At 37.0% G+C, this 18,545-nt stretch overlaps 1 protein-coding gene across 1 annotated transcript; it reads right to left on the reverse strand.

Moving 5' to 3' along the window:
* Nucleotides 1-2,185: 2,185 nt before the first annotated feature.
* LOC141686016 (uncharacterized) lies at nucleotides 2,186-3,166 on the reverse strand. Its single transcript, XM_074491082.1, has one exon. The coding sequence runs from the start codon at nucleotides 3,164-3,166 to the stop codon at nucleotides 2,186-2,188; it is 981 nt and encodes a 326-aa protein (XP_074347183.1).
* Nucleotides 3,167-18,545: the final 15,379 nt, after the last annotated feature.

Below are 18,545 nucleotides of genomic sequence, written 5' to 3' on the forward strand. Positions count from 1 at the left end.
AAGGCCCTCATGTTCCAATGAGAGCTGCAACAGGAAATGAACCATCTGTTCCAAAGCCAAGACATGAATGGTCTGATCCTGATATTGAGCAAGTCAGGAAAGATAAGAAGGCTATGAACATTCTGTTCAATGGTATTGATGCAGATATGTTTGATAACATCATCAACTGCAAAACTACCAAGGAAGTTTGGGACACAATACAGATAATCTGTGATGGTACTGAGCAAGTAAGAGAAAATAAAATGCATCTCCTGATTCAGCAATATGAGCATTTTCACAATGAAGAAAGTGAGTCACTCACTGACATTTTTAGTAGATTCCAAAAGCTACTGAATGCTCTTAAATTGCATGGAAGAGTCTACGAGACTAAAGACTTCAATCTGAAATTTCTCAGATCTCTTCCAAAGGAATGGAAACCAATGACAGTCTCATTGAGAAACTCACAGGATTATAAGGAGTTTACTTTGGAGAGACTGTATGGCATTCTGAAAACCTATGAGCTTGAAATAGAGCAGGATGAAAGAATGGAGAGATGAAAGAAGAAAGGAGGATCCATTGCATTAGTTGCTGATCTGGAATTGGAAAAGGAAGTGAAGATGGAAGCTGTGGAATCAACTTCAAAGGCATGTGAAAGCAAGGGTAAAGGGCTAGCTGCAGTGTAACAGCCCGCACTTCCGGACTATTAAATTCTAAATCGAAAACTAAAAATAAAATATATTATTACTCGATAATTCTAATAGATCACGAAATTCAAAGCAGCGGTCAAACTCAATAATCAAAATCATAAAAATAGAGACGCAGCTCCACAAATCCGATAATAATTGCCTAACAGATAATTAAATTTATTCTCTAAAAACAAAATCTTTATTCTAATTCAAATAGCACAAACGAAGCAGCACAGATCTCCACATAGTTCTCATTCCTTAATCTTAATATGCTCCAAATTCCGAACCTGAAATGTTAAAAGGGGTGAGCTACACAGCTCAGCAAGTACAAATTGACTAACTTTTAAACAGAAAAACAATGGGTGTTTTGATAAAACGATTTTTCTTAAAACAATAATAATTTTGTAAAACATTTTCTAAAATAAATCCAACCCAAAGTTTTATATTTTAAAATTCAGAATTTAAAACAGAACAGAGCAGAATTTATAACAGTACAGATTTTATAACAGATCTGAGCAGAATAAAACAGAACGAAACGATAATTCTTATAAATACCACAGTCTTGATCTACGGCCACACTTTGCCAGTAGCCGGCATCTAATTCTTATTCTTATTCTTTATACCACACTTTGCCAGTGGTCGGCATCTAAAGTTCAATAATTACGCGCCCTTAATAGGTATCTAAAGTTGCACACTTGTGCGCCTACTAAGGGTATCTAAGGCTAGTTCCGGAACTATAGCGTAAATTACGAACGGTTCGAAAACGTAGAGACTGGGTTCTAAAATTCACAAATACTTATATCTTATAATTTCGAAATCAAAGTTTTTATATCTTATATGAAATTAAAAACAGAACTGAAATATCTTTTCGGAAATTTAAAAGTAAGTCAAAAGGTACTTACCTCAAAGCCTGACCAGATCTGAATTTACTCTTTTTGACCCTCTAAATGATATTTTCTTGAAAAACACGAAACACGAAAGCTGAAGATAACGAAAAGACCTTTCTGAAAAGTCCAGAATCACTGAATTCTGACTTACGATGAATTTTCTACGAATTTTACAAGACAGCTGATTTTTGCTGAGAAAGTCCTACGAATTTTAATGATAAAAACAAGGAATACGAATATGGTGTATTTATAACGATACAAAACCCTATATCTCAACTAGGAAATAATAATATTTCCTCCTAAAGATTTACAACCTCTCCAAGTAAATTCCATAAATAAAATATTTGATACACACAATTACCTAAACTAAAAAAATTTCGATTTTCTAAATTATTCTTACACTTATTTCCACAAATAACAAATCTTTTCACAAATCAACTACCTTGCACAAAATGTTTTCAGAATATTCTAATTTTAAAATATTTATCTAGACAAATTAATATCTAATTTCTAATAAATAAATTAAAAATAAAATTACGAATTTTACATTCTTCCCTCCTTAAAAGAATTTGGTCCCCAAATTCACATAACATAAATAAATTAAATAAGTCACTAAAGAAAAGAAATCATACCTTAATTGCGATAGTTGTCATTTCCTGTCAGCTGAAACACACGTCCTTTGCCCATCTTGTTATCTGCTTCCTTCCTTGGTGGCGGTGGCGGATTGTGCGGACAATTCGAAATCTTATGTCCTACTTCTCCGCAATGAAAACAAGCACCTGTATTCCAACGACAGACTTTGTCCGGATGATTCTTGCCGCACCTGGTACACGTCTCTCGATCACCTTGACCCCCGATGTTATCGTACACGTGTGGCTTCTTGAGTGGTCCCCCTTGAAAAGATTGCCCACTAGTTTGAGTGAACCGCCTCTTATTCCAACTGCCAGACGCCTTTTCAGATTCTGCCAAGCCCCTTTCGATCACTAACGCCTTGTTGAGGACAGCCTCGTACGTCTGAAGTTCAAACGACGCCACTGAATTCCTGATGTCACTTCGAAGTCCCTCCTCTAATCTTCGTGCTCGACTGCTCTCATCTGCTACTAGGGTCGACGCGTACTTCGCAAGCTTTGCAAATTCTGCTTCGTATTCAATGACGGTTCTTCCACCTTGTTGAAGTCGAATGAAGTCCCTCTCTTTCTGCAGACGAACTGTTCTCGGAAAGTACTTGTCCTCTAAAGCCTTCTTGAACTTTGCCCAAGTGTACGGTTCATGATTTTCTTCAAGATTTGTCGTCTCATTCTTCCTCTTTTCCATAAGCCACCAGTCGTAAGCGCTTCCTTGCAATTGGTACACAGCTAAGGTCACCTTCTGTTCCTCATTGCTCCCCAGAAGTCCGAAAGCTTTTTCCATCTCTTGGATCCACATCTCAACGATAGCCGGGTCTGTAGCTCCATCAAAAGTTGGCGGGTTCAAACGCTTGAATTGAGAGACGATGTTGGGCTTCGGTTGCTGATTCACAAGTACAGCTAGAGTTTCAGCCAGCTGGTCAAAGACGTTTCCTCCTTCATCATTATTGCCCTGATTTTCATTGTTGTTCTGATTTTCTCCATCCATCTTTACTAGAACACACAAAACAAATTCTAAACTTATAGTCAATAATCAAAAAAAACACAAAAGTCAAACATATCAAATAATCACACAAATAAATGCCCTAAATCCAAAATAATTTTCTAAGACCTATACGATAGTCTAAAGGATCGCATCCTAGGGAATGTACTAGTCCCATACCTAATACACTCCGAAGGACAGCCTGCTCTTGATACCAACTGTAACAGCCCGCACTTCCGGACTATTAAATTCTAAATCGAAAACTAAAAATAAAATATATTATTACTCGATAATTCTAATAGATCACGAAATTCAAAGCAGCGGTCAAACTCAATAATCAAAATCATAAAAATAGAGACGCAGCTCCACAAATCCGATAATAATTGCCTAACAGATAATTAAATTTATTCTCTAAAAACAAAATCTTTATTCTAATTCAAATAGCACAAACGAAGCAGCACAGATCTCCACATAGTTCTCATTCCTTAATCTTAATATGCTCCAAATTCCGAACCTGAAATGTTAAAAGGGGTGAGCTACACAGCTCAGCAAGTACAAATTGACTAACTTTTAAACAGAAAAACAATGGGTGTTTTGATAAAACGATTTTTCTTAAAACAATAATAATTTTGTAAAACATTTTCTAAAATAAATCCAACCCAAAGTTTTATATTTTAAAATTCAGAATTTAAAACAGAACAGAGCAGAATTTATAACAGTACAGATTTTATAACAGATCTGAGCAGAATAAAACAGAACGAAACAATAATTCTTATAAATACCACAGTCTTGATCTACGGCCACACTTTGCCAGTAGCCGGCATCTAATTCTTATTCTTATTCTTTATACCACACTTTGCCAGTGGTCGGCATCTAAAGTTCAATAATTACGCGCCCTTAATAGGTATCTAAAGTTGCACACTTGTGCGCCTACTAAGGGTATCTAAGGCTAGTTCCGGAACTATAGCGTAAATTACGAACGGTTCGAAAACGTAGAGACTGGGTTCTAAAATTCACAAATACTTATATCTTATAATTTCGAAATCAAAGTTTTTATATCTTATATGAAATTAAAAACAGAACTGAAATATCTTTTCGGAAATTTAAAAGTAAGTCAAAAGGTACTTACCTCAAAGCCTGACCAGATCTGAATTTACTCTTTTTGACCCTCTAAACGATATTTTCTTGAAAAACACGAAACACGAAAGCTGAAGATAACGAAAAGACCTTTCTGAAAAGTCCAGAATCACTGAATTCTGACTTACGATGAATTTTCTACGAATTTTACAAGACAGCTGATTTTTGCTGAGAAAGTCCTACGAATTTTAATGATAAAAACAAGGAATACGAATATGGTGTATTTATAACGATACAAAACCCTATATCTCAACTAGGAAATAATAATATTTCCTCCTAAAGATTTACAACCTCTCCAAGTAAATTCCATAAATAAAATATTTGATACACACAATTACCTAAACTAAAAAAATTTCGATTTTCTAAATTATTCTTACACTTATTTCCACAAATAACAAATCTTTTCACAAATCAACTACCTTGCACAAAATGTTTTCAGAATATTCTAATTTTAAAATATTTATCTAGACAAATTAATATCTAATTTCTAATAAATAAATTAAAAATAAAATTACGAATTTTACATGCAGAAGATGAAGATGCATTGAGCCAAGATGACATGGAGGACATTGATGAGCACCTAGCATTCCTTTCAAGAAGATTTGCCAAGCTCAAGTTCAAAAAGAACTTTGGAGCTGCCAAGCCAAAGAGAAACATGGTGGATAAATCAAAATTCAAGTGTTTCAAATGTGGCTTGGCAGGGCATTTTGCAAATGAGTGTAGAAAGTCAGATTCCAGCAAGAAAAGATTTGAGTCTGTTGATTACAAGCAAAAATACTTTGATCTACTCAAACAAAAGGAAAGGGCTTTTATAACACAGGAGAATGACTGGGCAGCTGATGGTTTGGATGAAGATGAAGATGTCAGCTATGTTAATCTAGCCCTTATGGCCAAGTCTGATGAAACAGAAACAAGTTCCTCAAGCAATCAGGTAATCACTACAAACCTTGCACATTTATCTAAAGCTGAGTGTAATGATGCAATAAATGACATGTCTACTGAATTATATCATTTGCGTGTTACACTTAAGTCACTCACTAAAGAAAATGCTAAACTTAAAGAAAACAACTTGTTTTTGAGTGAGAGGAATAATGTGCTTGAGTCTCAGTTTGTTGAGTTTGAGAAACTAAAAATTGAGTGTAGAATTGCCAAGGAGGAATTAACTGAGTCCTTGAAGAAGGAAGAAATTTTAAAGAAGCAGCTTGATCGTGAACAAGAGGTGATTAAAGCTTGGAAAACATCCAGAGATGTTCATGCCCAAATCACCAAGGTTCAAGGAATTGAGTCTTTTTGTGATGAAGCCTGGAAAAAGAATAAGGAGAAACTAGAACCTATTTTGGTAGATGGGTTGCTGACAGATGTAGACTCGACGGATGATGAGGATTATCCGTCGGATAACAAAAAGTGTTATCCGTCGAATGATAAAAATCTTCATCCGTCGGCTGTAAGCAAACCCATTAGCAAAGCCAAATTAACCAAGCTAAATGATAAGTATGGGTCTGTTTCCAAGAACTTTGTTTCAGGAGAGTCAAGTCAAGCCAAGAATGGGAAGAAGGCTAATGTTGGTCACATGACTGTCAAACAGTTAAGTGATAGACTTGAGAAAATAGAGGTAAAAACAGAGACTAAAAAGAAAAACAATAGGAATGGTAAAGTAGGGATTAACAAACACAATAACTACACACCTTATAAATATGCTCCTAGAAAGATCTGTGTCAAGTGTGGTAGTATAAATCATTTATCTGTTAATTGCAAGTCTGCGATGCCTACTCCAATGTCTGTTCAGCCTCAATTCTCTAACATGAATGCCATGCCTCCCATGCCTGTTAATGTTATGCCTACACAGAACATGAATGCACAGTTTGCTAATATGCCATTTGCACCTAATCCATATTATGCTGCATACAATATGCCTCAAATGCCATTTAGCATGCCTAACTAGAATAACATGTTTGCACCAAGCATGCCATTTCCTTTTTGCCATAACATGCATGATAATTCTGTTGCATCTAGTGGTTTCAAAGGCATAACCCAAATGACTAAGGAAGAATCTGAAATTCCTAAGGCAAATGAGTTAAGACCTAAGAAACAGAAGAAGAAAGCTAACAAGGCAGGACCCAAGGAAACTTGGGTACCAAAATCAACTTGATTTGATTTTGATGTGTGCAGGGAAACAGAAGGAATCTTTGGTACTTGGATAGTGGTTGTTCAAGACACATGACTGGTGATTCTACCCTGCTCACAGAGTTTGAAGAGAGAGCTGGCCCAAGTATCACTTTTGGAGATGACAGCAAAGGTTATACTGTGGGATATGGCTTGATTTCAAAGGACATTGTCATCATTGAAGAGGTTGTCTTAGTGGATGGTCTCAAACACAATCTGTTGAGTATCAGTCAACTTTGTGACAAAGGCAACTCAGTAACCTTCAACAAAGAAACCTGTGTTGTGACAAACAGTAGGAGCAACAAAGTGGTTCTCACTGGTGTGAGAAAAGGTAATGTGTACCTAGCTGACTTCAACTCATCAAAAGCAGAATCTGTTACTTGTCTTCTCAGCAAAGCAAGTCAGGATGAAAGTTGGCTATGGTACAAGAAGCTATCCCATTTGAACTTCAAGACCATGAATGAGCTGGTAAAGAAAGAGCTGGTTAGAGGTATTCCTCTGGTGGAGTTTACAAAGGATGGACTGTGTGATGCCTGCTAAAAGGGGAAGCAGATTAAAGCATCATTCAGAAAGAAACTTGATTCAGTAATTGAAGAGCCTCTATAACTGCTTCACATGGATTTGTTTGGACCAGTCAATATATTGTCAATCTCCAAGAAAAGATTTTGCCTAGTAATTGTAGATGATTTCTCAAAGTTCTCTTGGACCTATTTCCTAAAGTCCAAAGATGAGGCTAGTGAAATCATCATCAATCACATAAGGCAAGTCAACAATCATCCTGATTTTAAAGTTAGAAGAATCAGGAGTGACAATGGAACTGAGTTCAAGAACTATGTCATGAGAGCATTTTGTGAGGAAAATGGAATCTTGCATGAGTTTTCAGCAGCAAGGACTCCACAACAAAATGGAGTAGTGGAGAGAAAGAATAGATCTCTTATTGAAGCTGCAAGGACTATGCTTGAAGAATCAAAATTACCAACTTACTTCTGGGCTGAAGCTGTGAACACTGCATGCTACACTCAGAACATCTCTCTGATTAATCAAGATAGATGCATGACACCTTATCAATTGTTCAAGAACAAGAAGCCAACCTTGAATTTTCTTCATGTCTTTGGCTGCAAGTGTTATATCCTGAGGAATCAAACTGGTCAAAATGGAAAGTTTGATGCTAAAGCAGATGAAGGAATTTTTGTTGGATATGCTGTTGGTAAAGCATATAGAGTCTACAATCTTAGAACCAACATTGTTGTGGAATCAATACATGTTGTGTTTGATGACAAAAAGATTGAAGGGCTACAAGATGGAGATTATCATGAGAGCCTCAAATTTGATAATGTGGAGATGGTCAGTGATGACAGTGATGATGAAAGTGATCAAGAGACAATTCCAAAGGATAATGCAGAAAAATCTACCACCTATGATGCTGTTAACTCAACATCCGTCGAAGTACAAAATGCTTCATCCGTCGATAGACAATCTGCATCATCCGTCGAGAGACAATCAGCCTCATCCGTCGGTTTATCACAAGGAGCTGAGAGTCAAAGCAGATCAACTTCAGAAAATCCCTCTTTTTCAAATCATAGATTCACAAACTCAGGGGGAGTTTCTGGCAATCAAAACTCAGTCTCTCATCAAAACAACAATGAGGCCTCTTCATCTAGAGCTAATCTACCTCAACAAAGGAAATGGACAAAGGATCATCCATTTGAGCTTATCATTGGTGATGCATCTTCTAGAGTTCAAACAAGGAGAGCAACTCAAGAAGAATGTCTATATAGCAGCTTCCTCTCTAAGAACCTAAGAAGGTAGAAGAAGCTTTGTTGGATCCTGATTGGATTTTAGCTATGCAGGAGGAGCTAAACCAATTTGAAAGAAATAAAGTTTGGAAGCTGGTACCCAAGCCTAAGGGAAAGAAGCCTATTGACACTAAGTGGGTATTCAGAAACAAGATGGATGAAAATGGCATAGTAGTCAGGAACAAAGCTAGATTGGTTGCTAAGGGTTACTGTCAACAAGAAGGGATAGATTTTGATGAAACTTTTGCTCCTGTTGCAAGACTTGAAGCCATCAGAATTTTCTTAGCCTATGCAGCCCATGCCAATTTCAAGGTCTATCAAATGGATGTCAAAAGTGCCTTTCTGAATGGAGATTTGGAGGAAGAAGTATATGTAAGTCAACCACCTGGCTTTGAAGATCCAAATCTCCCAGAATATGTCTATTATCTACTGAAAGCACTTTATGGACTGAAGCAAGCACCTAGAGCCTGGTATGACACTTTATCAAGGTTCCTTTTGGAAAATCACTTCACAAGAGGTACTGTAGATAAAACTTTATTTTTCAGAAATGTTAATGGCTCTAGCATACTTGTTCAAATTTATGTAGATGATATTATTTTTGGCTTTACAGATGAGAAACTTTGTAAAAAGTTTGCCAAATTGATGCAAAGCAAGTATGAAATGAGTATGATGGGAGAACTAACTTATTTTCTTGGCTTACAAGTTAAGCAAGTTAGTGATGGAATATTCATTAGTCAAACTAAATATATTTTTGATCTTTTAAAGAAGTTTGATCTAATGGATTGCACATCTGCAAAAACTCCCATGGCCACTGCAACTAAGCTTGAATTAAACACTACTGAAAAGTCTGTGGATATTTCAAGTTATAGAGGCATGGTTGGCTCACTTTTGTATTTAACAGCCAGTAGGCCAGACATAATGTTTTCTACATGTTTATGTGCTAGATTTCAGGCTGATCCTAGAGAATCTCACCTAATAGCTATAAAAAGATTTTTCAGATATCTCAAGGGAACACCAAAACTTGGCATTTGGTACCCTAGAGATTCTGGTTTTGATCTAATTGGTTATTCAGATGCAGATTATGCAGGTTGTAAAATTGATAGAAAAAGTACAATAGGAACCTGTCAATTTCTAGGAAACAAGCTTGTGTCCTGGTTCAGTAAAAAGCAAAATTCAGTGTCTACTTCTACAGCTGAAGCTGAATACATTGCTGCTGGCAGTTGCTGTGCACAAATTTTATGGATGAGAAATCAATTGCTAGACTATGGTCTGCAAGTTGAAAGGATTCTTATTTTCTGTGACAACACAAGTGCAATTGCCATCACTGAAAATCCAGTGCAACATTCAAGGACAAAGCATATAGACATCAAGTACCACTTCATAAGGGAACATGTAATGAATGGTACTGTAGAGTTACATTTTGTTCCAAGTGAGAAGCAACTTGCAGATATTTTTACCAAGCCACTGGATGAATCCACCTTTTCTAGGTTGGTAAGTGAGTTAGGTATGCTTAATTACTCTTGAATTTAACTGAATTATTTTGCAAGTTGATTAGCAGCCAGAAATTTAACTGATTTTTAGTCTTGGATGAAATTTTGGCTAAGTCAAAATTTGCATCTCGACGGATGACCATTATCCATCGGGTTGAGTCATCCATCGATATACAAATTGTAAATAAAAATCAATTACTTTTCTGGAGTATTTTAAAGCTCGACGGATATCTACTTATTCTCATCCGTCGAAGTGTCTAATTCTTAACCGTTAATTCCCTGAACATTATCCATCGAGTATACGTACGGTTTGTAAGCATCACACGATGGATAATGGGTGGAATTTTTAACAGTTTTTTTAAACGGCTATTTTAGACAATTTCTATTGGGTAATTTATTTTTTCTGTATTATTTTTATACGTTGATTTTGAGTATAGTATAAAAGCTTATTTCATTCTAATCATTTTCTTTTATCACTCTCAAATTCAACTGTGTTACTTCATTATCTCTCAAGCAAAAATCCTCTTTCTCTTCAAGCTTTTCTTCTCTAGCAATGACACCCATAGTAAAGATCATGTCACAGACTGGGTTCATCTATGAGAAGAACAACTTCACCGCTTTGGTCAATAAGGAGATTCAGCAATCTGAAGACTATCATAAGATGATGGACTTCGTGAAGAACTGCAAGTTGAATTTTGCCATGCTGGAATCACCCACAATTTATTGTGAAGTTGTTGAGGAGATGTGGACAACAGCAATCTACAACTCTACTGACAAAACCATCACTCTGACCATCAAAGGTAATGATTACTGTATCAATAGTGATGTTATAAAAGCATGTTTCAAAATTCCTGATGATAATGCAACTACATCACACACTGACACTGATATTGTCAATATGCTCAATTCTATCCATTATGCTCTTCCTACTGTAAAACTAAGTGAAATTAGAAGACTAGGTCTTAGGAAGGAATGGAGTTACTTTTGTGATGTAGTAACTAAAGTCTTTTCTGGAAAAATCAGTAATTTTGATTCTGTGAACATTTCCATGCTTAACATGCTATACATGCTAGTTACAGACAATTATTACAATTTCAGTGACCTTGTTGTATATGAGTTAGGTTTTAAACTAGGTGACTTAGCCAAAAGAGGAAAGAACATTTACTATGCTAGATTTTTTATGCTGTTGGCTAACCATCTTTGTCAAGAGATTGTACTTGAGAACCCAAACAACAAATTAGCTTGTTGGGTTCAAGAGAGAAGAATCATTGCAGACTTGAACAGAGCCAACCATCACAGGGATGTGCCAATGTTCTATTTTCCTGTAATGCTGACACCTCAGGTAAGTGAGGTAAGTTCATCCATACCCTCAACTATTCCAATCTCTTCTATTTCTTTGACTTCAGGCACAACTATGGTAACTGTGTCAATGACCAAACAGTTGCCTACCAAAGCTGCCAGAACTACTACAATTTCTAAATCCAAATCAAAGAAATCCCCCTCTGGTATCTCTCAAAAGGTACCAGTTGAAAAATCCACCAAAACCAAAGAGGGGAGTGTGAAGGTGGGTAAGAAAGGTGAGGGAAGGGGTGAACATAAAAGAAACCCCAAGAATAAGGAAGGAGAGTTGAGTGATGTCCAGCCTAGCCACACTGCAGTTTCCCAACAAACTGCAGTGCTTAAAAATGATAAAAGCTCACTTCTAGCTGCATCCTCCCAAAAGGGTGTAGCTATTGAACAAAGCTCTCAACCAAGAGCACAGGCCAAAAGGGTTAGGGACACAAACTCACCCCAAACTTATATCAGAAAGAAGAAATCCAAAACAATTGGGGATGCACAGGGCACACACTTAGTGCAAACTGGTGCTAAAGACACAGTCCCTGCACCTTCTCAAATTCAAATTGATGTGGCTCCAATAAATGTGGAATCACAGCCAAAATCTCTCATAATAGAAGCCATAGAAACACAATCCTCACCAACTAACTCACTGGAAGTGGACATGATAAACACTTCAATTCCTGATTCCCCTTCTTTAACCTTGTTGGGGAAGCCAAAATCTAGTGCAAGTGAGCATCATCTTTTAGATGATTTGTTGGCTCACTTGCCAATTCTTTCAGATTCCATTGTGACATCTGTGCCTCAAATAACTTCAATCATCACAGAGTCAACAATAGTTTCTCTTCCCACCTCATTCATTTCTACTCTCTCGATGGATATTGCTCATCCGTCGAGCAGTGTTTGTATCCCGACGGATAAGCTTAACAGCAGTTATCCGTCGGATAGCTTTACCACTCACCCGACGGATATCACCTATCCGTCGAGTGTCTCTGCACACCTTCAAACCTCAATTATTTCAAGTGCAGAAGATTTGGTGGTAATACAATCACTCTTAGGACTGAGAGAGGAGAGTGCATTGAGTGAGAGGCTGGGTTGCTCCCAGGCAAAAGGAGAGGAAAAGAGTGAATCTCAGCAATCCATTCATTCAGGATTGGCAAAAGTGAGTGAGAGGAGTTCCACCTTAGTAGGTGAAGGTGAGGGTGTGAGGGTGGAGAGCCAGGGTGATACCCTGATGCAACAAAAGAGAGAATATGAGAGAAAAGCAGGTACTGGTGAAATAAGGATGGAACCAACCATTGCTAGTGAGTCAATGATTGTGGATGATGCTGAAAAGGAAAGACAATTTCAGCAACATTACAAAGCTGTAATTGATAACATTTCCTTGGATGCTGACACTTTTACTCACCCTGTTTCAGCCTATCAACTGTTGGCTGCTCAGGGCAATGTGGAGGCAGAGCAGACTTTGAATTTAGTGCACACCACAGAATCTCTTCAAAGAGATAAAGCTGCTGTGAATAGAATGCCTTCTCAAGCTGGAGAGCCATCTGAAGAATTTGGAGTAAATTCTGATGATGATGACTCTTGTTCTTTGCATGGAAGCTTGAACTTAGGGGGAGCTGAAGACCCAAGTTCTGCTTTAAATTTACCTGAATGCGCATGGGCAAAGGAATCTACACAGGACAATTTGAGGTGTCTTTGGTCTAACAAGTAATAGCTATTCAACAGGCCATTCAGGAAACTTCAAATGCTGGTACCAAGGTTGTTCTTCAAGCTCACCTAGACTCCTTACATTTAATAAAGATCCAACACTTAAGACAGAATCACAACGTGGATGAATTGAAAAGAGATATAGCTGACTTGAAGACATATAACTCTGAGAAGCTAGATTCAGTAATGCCATATGGTACCATGCAAGATCTATTACTAAGATTAAGGAGAGAATCAGATTCTGAAAAGAAGATAGCCAAGCTGGAAAACAGAGTTCAAATTATTGAGCATTCAGTGGCTCTACTTCTTCAAAATCAACAAACTCAAACAAACCTTCTTATGCAACTGGCTCAAGCATAAGGCCTAACTCCTCCACTTGATGATAACAAAAAGGGGGAGAGAGAATCAAGTAAGGGGGAGAAAGGACCAACTGAGGGGGAGCAACTTAAAGTTCAAATCAGAAAAGTAATTGTACCCTTATCCTCAATTACTATCTCCAAGCCACTAGTTGCAGATGGTATAGATCTCATAAATGAAGCAGCAGAAAATTTAAAAGATGCTGATAAAGAAAAGTTGACACTGATCAACTAGAACAAGATTGATGAGGAAATACAGAAAAAGTTTCAATTAGTCAAGGAACCAGATCAGTCAGCCATCCATCACTCTCATGTCAAGCCAATCAGTGTGAATGAGATGAACATGAACTATCTGGACAAAGGACAATCTTCCAGCATCAAGTCTTCAAAGGCTGAGATAATTCTTAAACCTAGGGCAAACTATCCAAAGTCATCTTTGAAGAACCCTATGGATACTATGTATGAGACACCCAAGCCTGATGAAAAGAAGCTTCTGTCAAGATCTATTCTCCTCTACAAAGATCCAGCTGATTCAGTCTTAAGAAAGAGAATTGCAAAGACATTCAGAAATGGGAAGGAAATTTGTGTGGTAGCTGGACATCCATAATTTGCTCATGCAAAGAAAGAAGAAAAAGCCAGATTAAAGCAAGAAAAGAGGCAAGCTGCTCTAGATACAAGGAAGTCTAAACAAAAGAAAGAACAGTTTGCTATCTTGGCTAAAATACAGGCTGTGAATTCTTCTCAACAAACTCCCTCTCAACCATCTCAAGCTACTGAATCAGAGAAGAAGATTGAAGAACAGAAGAAATCCCCAAGAAAGAAAAGACTGGCTAAAAGAACAAAAAGGAAGTTGGATGTTGTTGACAAGGGATTGGAAGATCAATTTCAAAAGGAATCCACTCAAGCTGAAACTCAATCATCAAAGCCCTCTGTGGTATTTGAAGACATAAGGGTGGTGGACCCCTATAGGAACATACATGGAGAGCCTACTGTGCCAAAGGATGAGCCAATAGAGTGGGATAAATTACCAATTCCAGACTTCAACTTGCCAATTCTTACAAAGCCAAGAAGGATAAAATCAAGGGCAGTCAAGAAAGTGAAGTTGTCACCTCTCCAATCCAAGTCAGTAGTCAAAGCTCAACTCAAGATCAATAGGAGAGACTACTTGTACATCTGTGACATCAAAGAATTTTCTGATCTAAACCTCTATCTAGATGAACTAGATGAAATGAGGGGGATTGATGCCTAGAGGAACCTTCCAGAAAGGTTGGTATTCAAGTACAGAGAAGGAAAGGAGATAACATGGCCACTTCACAGGATTCTTCTAGAGAGCCAATCTGTTCTGATAAAAGTTTATTCATCTTTCAAAAAGAACTATGGATTCAATGTGACAGCTAGAAGACTGGTTCTAAAGAAGATTGAAGAACTAAGGAGCACTAGAGCCAAAGATGCACTTCCAAAGACTCTAACTATTCCTTTCACTGGAAGTAGAGTGCATCTAAGGCCCTACTGGCTGATGGAATTCAGGGATGAAAAAGGTGTGAGAAGATTCTTCAGATTAGAAGACCAATTGAGTATCTCCAGTAATGAGACTCTCTTGGAGATGCAAGAAATGTTAGATCTCTCAAATTCTGATGAATTAGAATTCCACAGACAGCTCCAGAATCAAATTGAAGAAAACAACAGAAAGCTTGGAAGAAGATCCAGACCTTCAAGAAACTAGAAAAATCTGCTCAGGCTAGAGGAGCATCATGAACTGACTGTGAGCCAAACCTTGTACCTTTTGTTTAAATTGAAGCACTTTTAGTTTTATCTACTTATCTTTAAAGATAGATGTTAAGGATGTTTTGTGATCATCAAGTGTCTCTTAATTTATGGCTACAATTCCAGTAGACATAAATTGGGGGAGATTGTTGTGAATATGTTGTGTACTTGATGATCACCTTAACAAAATGTCTAAGTAGATTTTACTTAGTGAAATTATGTAGCACTCGATGGATAAGGTTTTTAGTCCCGACGGATAACTCATTTTAGCCCCGACAGATGATTAACTTATTATCCATCGAGTTAGTAGCTTATGTAACAATAAGTCTGTAGCACAGTGTTCTATGCACCTTTGTATGGAATCTGTAGCAACATATAAGTCATGTTGACTTCAACTAGATATGCAGAATAGGTTGATTAACTGTACATAAGCAATGTCTTGTAATTCTGTATAAGTGAAGTGAAGTCAAGTGCCAAAATAGCTACCAACGGATGATTAACAAAGCTTCGACGGATGATTAAATGACTATCAACGGATGTTTAACACAGCAGTCGACGGATGATCAACTAAGTCATCGACGGATGATCCAGAAGTCGACGGATGAATATATCAAGATTCAAAACATCAGTTGAACATTGAAAGCTGACACACAGCCGCCGAGTTGTTGGATACAGACACACTGTGGAAGCCCTTTTACTGGGTACTAGAGGACGAAAAGCAGCAAAGTTCGAGACTGTTATATTTAATATTTATTCAGTTCTTTTGACTTTGTAATCTTGGTAATATATATATATAAACCAAGAGAGTAGCAAAAATAAGATACACATACAGCAGAGTGAGAGCTAAGAAAAAAACAGAGAAATCTTTGTAAGCACTATCTTTAGCATTTCCTGTATTCTTAGCAGTTGTATATTTTTGTAAGCAGCTGTGAACATTTTTGTACACAGGGTCCTCTCGATATATTATATATATCTCTGGTGGAATTGTTTAAATCCGCCAGAAAGTTTTTAAAGACTCTTGTTTTTAATCACTTATGTTTTAATTCATTCAAGTTCATATTCCGCATTGTGCTGATTAAAACAGATATAGTTGTTATCGAGTTGAACCATTTGATTCGAAGAAAAAGGTTCAAGAATTCCATTCAACCCCCCTTCTGTAATTCTTGCTAGATTGTTAAGGGACTAACAATGTGACTGTGTTGTCACTGTCAATAGATATTTGAATTTGATCATCCGTTGGGTACATGTTTGTCATCCGTCGAGTAGCTTTGTTGATCATCCGTCGGGTAGCTTTGTTGATCATCCGTCGGGTAGCTATTTGTCACTTGACTCCATTTCACTTATACATAATTACAAGACATCTCATATTTACAATTAATCAACCTATTATGCATATCCACTAGTAGTCAACATGACTCATATACTCCTACCGAATCTACACAAAGTTTTTTGCAGAAATGTGATACAGTCCTTATTTGTTACATAAGCTAATCACTCGATGGATGTCAATTGGTCATCCGTCGGGACTATAAAGTTCATCCGTCGGGACTATATTTGATCATCCGTCGAGTGCTACAATTTACACTAAGTTGAATCTACTAAGGTGTTTTGTTAATCTAATCATCAAGTACACAACATATTCCTAACAATCTCCCCCAATTTATGTTTACTAGAATTGTAGCCATAAATTAAGAGAAACTTGATGATAACAAAACACCCTAAAAATACAAATTAAAAAGTAGTAGATAGAAACTGATAAGTACTACATTATTTATTTGAAAATTGAACAAAGTAAAGTGTACAAAGAGTTCTCACAATCATTTTCAAGGTGCTCTTCTAGCCTGAGCAGATGATGTTAGATATATTTGTGATGTCATGTCTAATCTGATTTGTTTAGATTCAGAACTTACTATTAGAACTTAACTGGAAATCAGAACTTACTGAAGACAGGAAGTTATCAGAACTTAAGCCATCAGGACTTACATCAGAACTTAAGTGCGGATACACTTCAGGGATGAAAAGCGGCTGATTTACAGGAGAGGATCTGGATTAAACAAAAGAAGATATGCTTGGAGAGTTGTACAGGTAAAGGACTACAATAGATAATCTCTGATTGATGTATTTTATGAAACAGAATATATCATATCAATTAGGAGATATCTTGTAACTGTGTAGTATATAAACACAGATTAGGGTTTACACTATATGTGTTATCATTCACGAGAATATTATTCATTGTAACCCTAGCAGCTCTTGATGATATCATACATCAGTGAGAGAGTAGATTAAACCTACTGTAACAGAGTTTGATATATTGAATAAACTTGTTTTCTGTTACATACTTGTGTTTATAATCAAATTGATTGTAGATACTATATTCAACCCCCTTCTATAGTATCATTGAGGCCTAACAGATGATGTTTATTTCCTTGTCTTTCTGGATTTCTTCCTAAGCTTTCTGTCATTTTCTTCAATTTGTTTCTGGAGTTGTCTGTGAAATTCAAGTTCATCAGGTTCAGATAGATCCTATTTTTCTTGCATTTCCAACAGAGCCTCATTGCTAGAGATACTCAGTTGGTCATCCAGTCTGAAGAATCTTCTTACACCTTTGTCATCCATTAATTCCATCAGCCAATAAAGCCTCGGATGCACTCTACTTCCTGTGTAATGAATTGTTAGAGTCTTTGGGAGTGCATCTTTAGCTTTATTACTCCTTAGCTCTTCAATCTTCTTTAGAACTAGTCTTCTTGCAGTCACATTAAATCCAAAGTTCTTTTTGAAAGATGAGTAGACTTTTATCAATGCAGAACAACTTTCTTCAAGAATCCTGTGAAGAGGCCATGTGATTTCTTTCCCTCCCTTGTATTTAAATACCAGTCTTTCAGGAAGATGTCTGTGAGCATCTATTCCTCTTACTTCTTCCAATTCATCCAAGTAGAGGTTTATATCAGAAAACTCCTTGATATCACAGATATACAGAATATCTCCCTTGTTGACTGTGGGTTGAGATTTAGCTAGTTGATAGGGAAGAAAATAAGGCCTGGGTATGTAATTAATGCTGCATTAATCATATCGGAATTGGGCCAACAGCTAGGCCCATTATAGAAGGCCCGAAACCTGAAATATTAATTAATTTCGTAATTAATTAAATAGGGATAAATCAGCTAACAAGATGAGTCCTAATGGAGAAATAAATCCTTGTGGATTGACCTCCAAGGAACCTGGAAGGATAAGGAATCAACTTCCTACCTCTTAGGACTCTAAAGTCTATTATAATTCTGAGACTTGCCCGCCAAGTCTCCTAACCCAAGTCCAATTCAAGGACTCCCAAACATCTATATAAGGGGTCTCACCCCACAGATCAGAACTACGTTATTTGACTTGATCCTTGGCAATTAGCAAGGTACGTAGGCATCTTGCTAAGGCAGATTGAGTCACGAAACACAAGAGTAGTCAAATCGAGCCTCGAAGCTCACGTTCCTTAGTACTAAATACAGCAATTATATATATATATATATATATCAATTTTTAATCCATAATATTTGGCGCCGTCCGTGGGAAAGGCACAACAACAACCATGACGAGAACACGGAGAACAACTAGAGCTCTGGAGGAAGGAACACCATTGGGAACA

The sequence above is a fragment of the Apium graveolens genome, chromosome 9, assembly GCF_009905375.1.
Source record: "Apium graveolens cultivar Ventura chromosome 9, ASM990537v1, whole genome shotgun sequence".
NCBI lineage: Eukaryota > Viridiplantae > Streptophyta > Magnoliopsida > Apiales > Apiaceae > Apium > Apium graveolens.

Bases quoted from the DNA above. Each gene is read 5' to 3' on its own strand.
- LOC141686016 (XM_074491082.1), bottom strand. From the start codon at position 3,166: ATGGATGGAGAAAATCAGAACAACAATGAAAATCAGGGCAATAATGAT.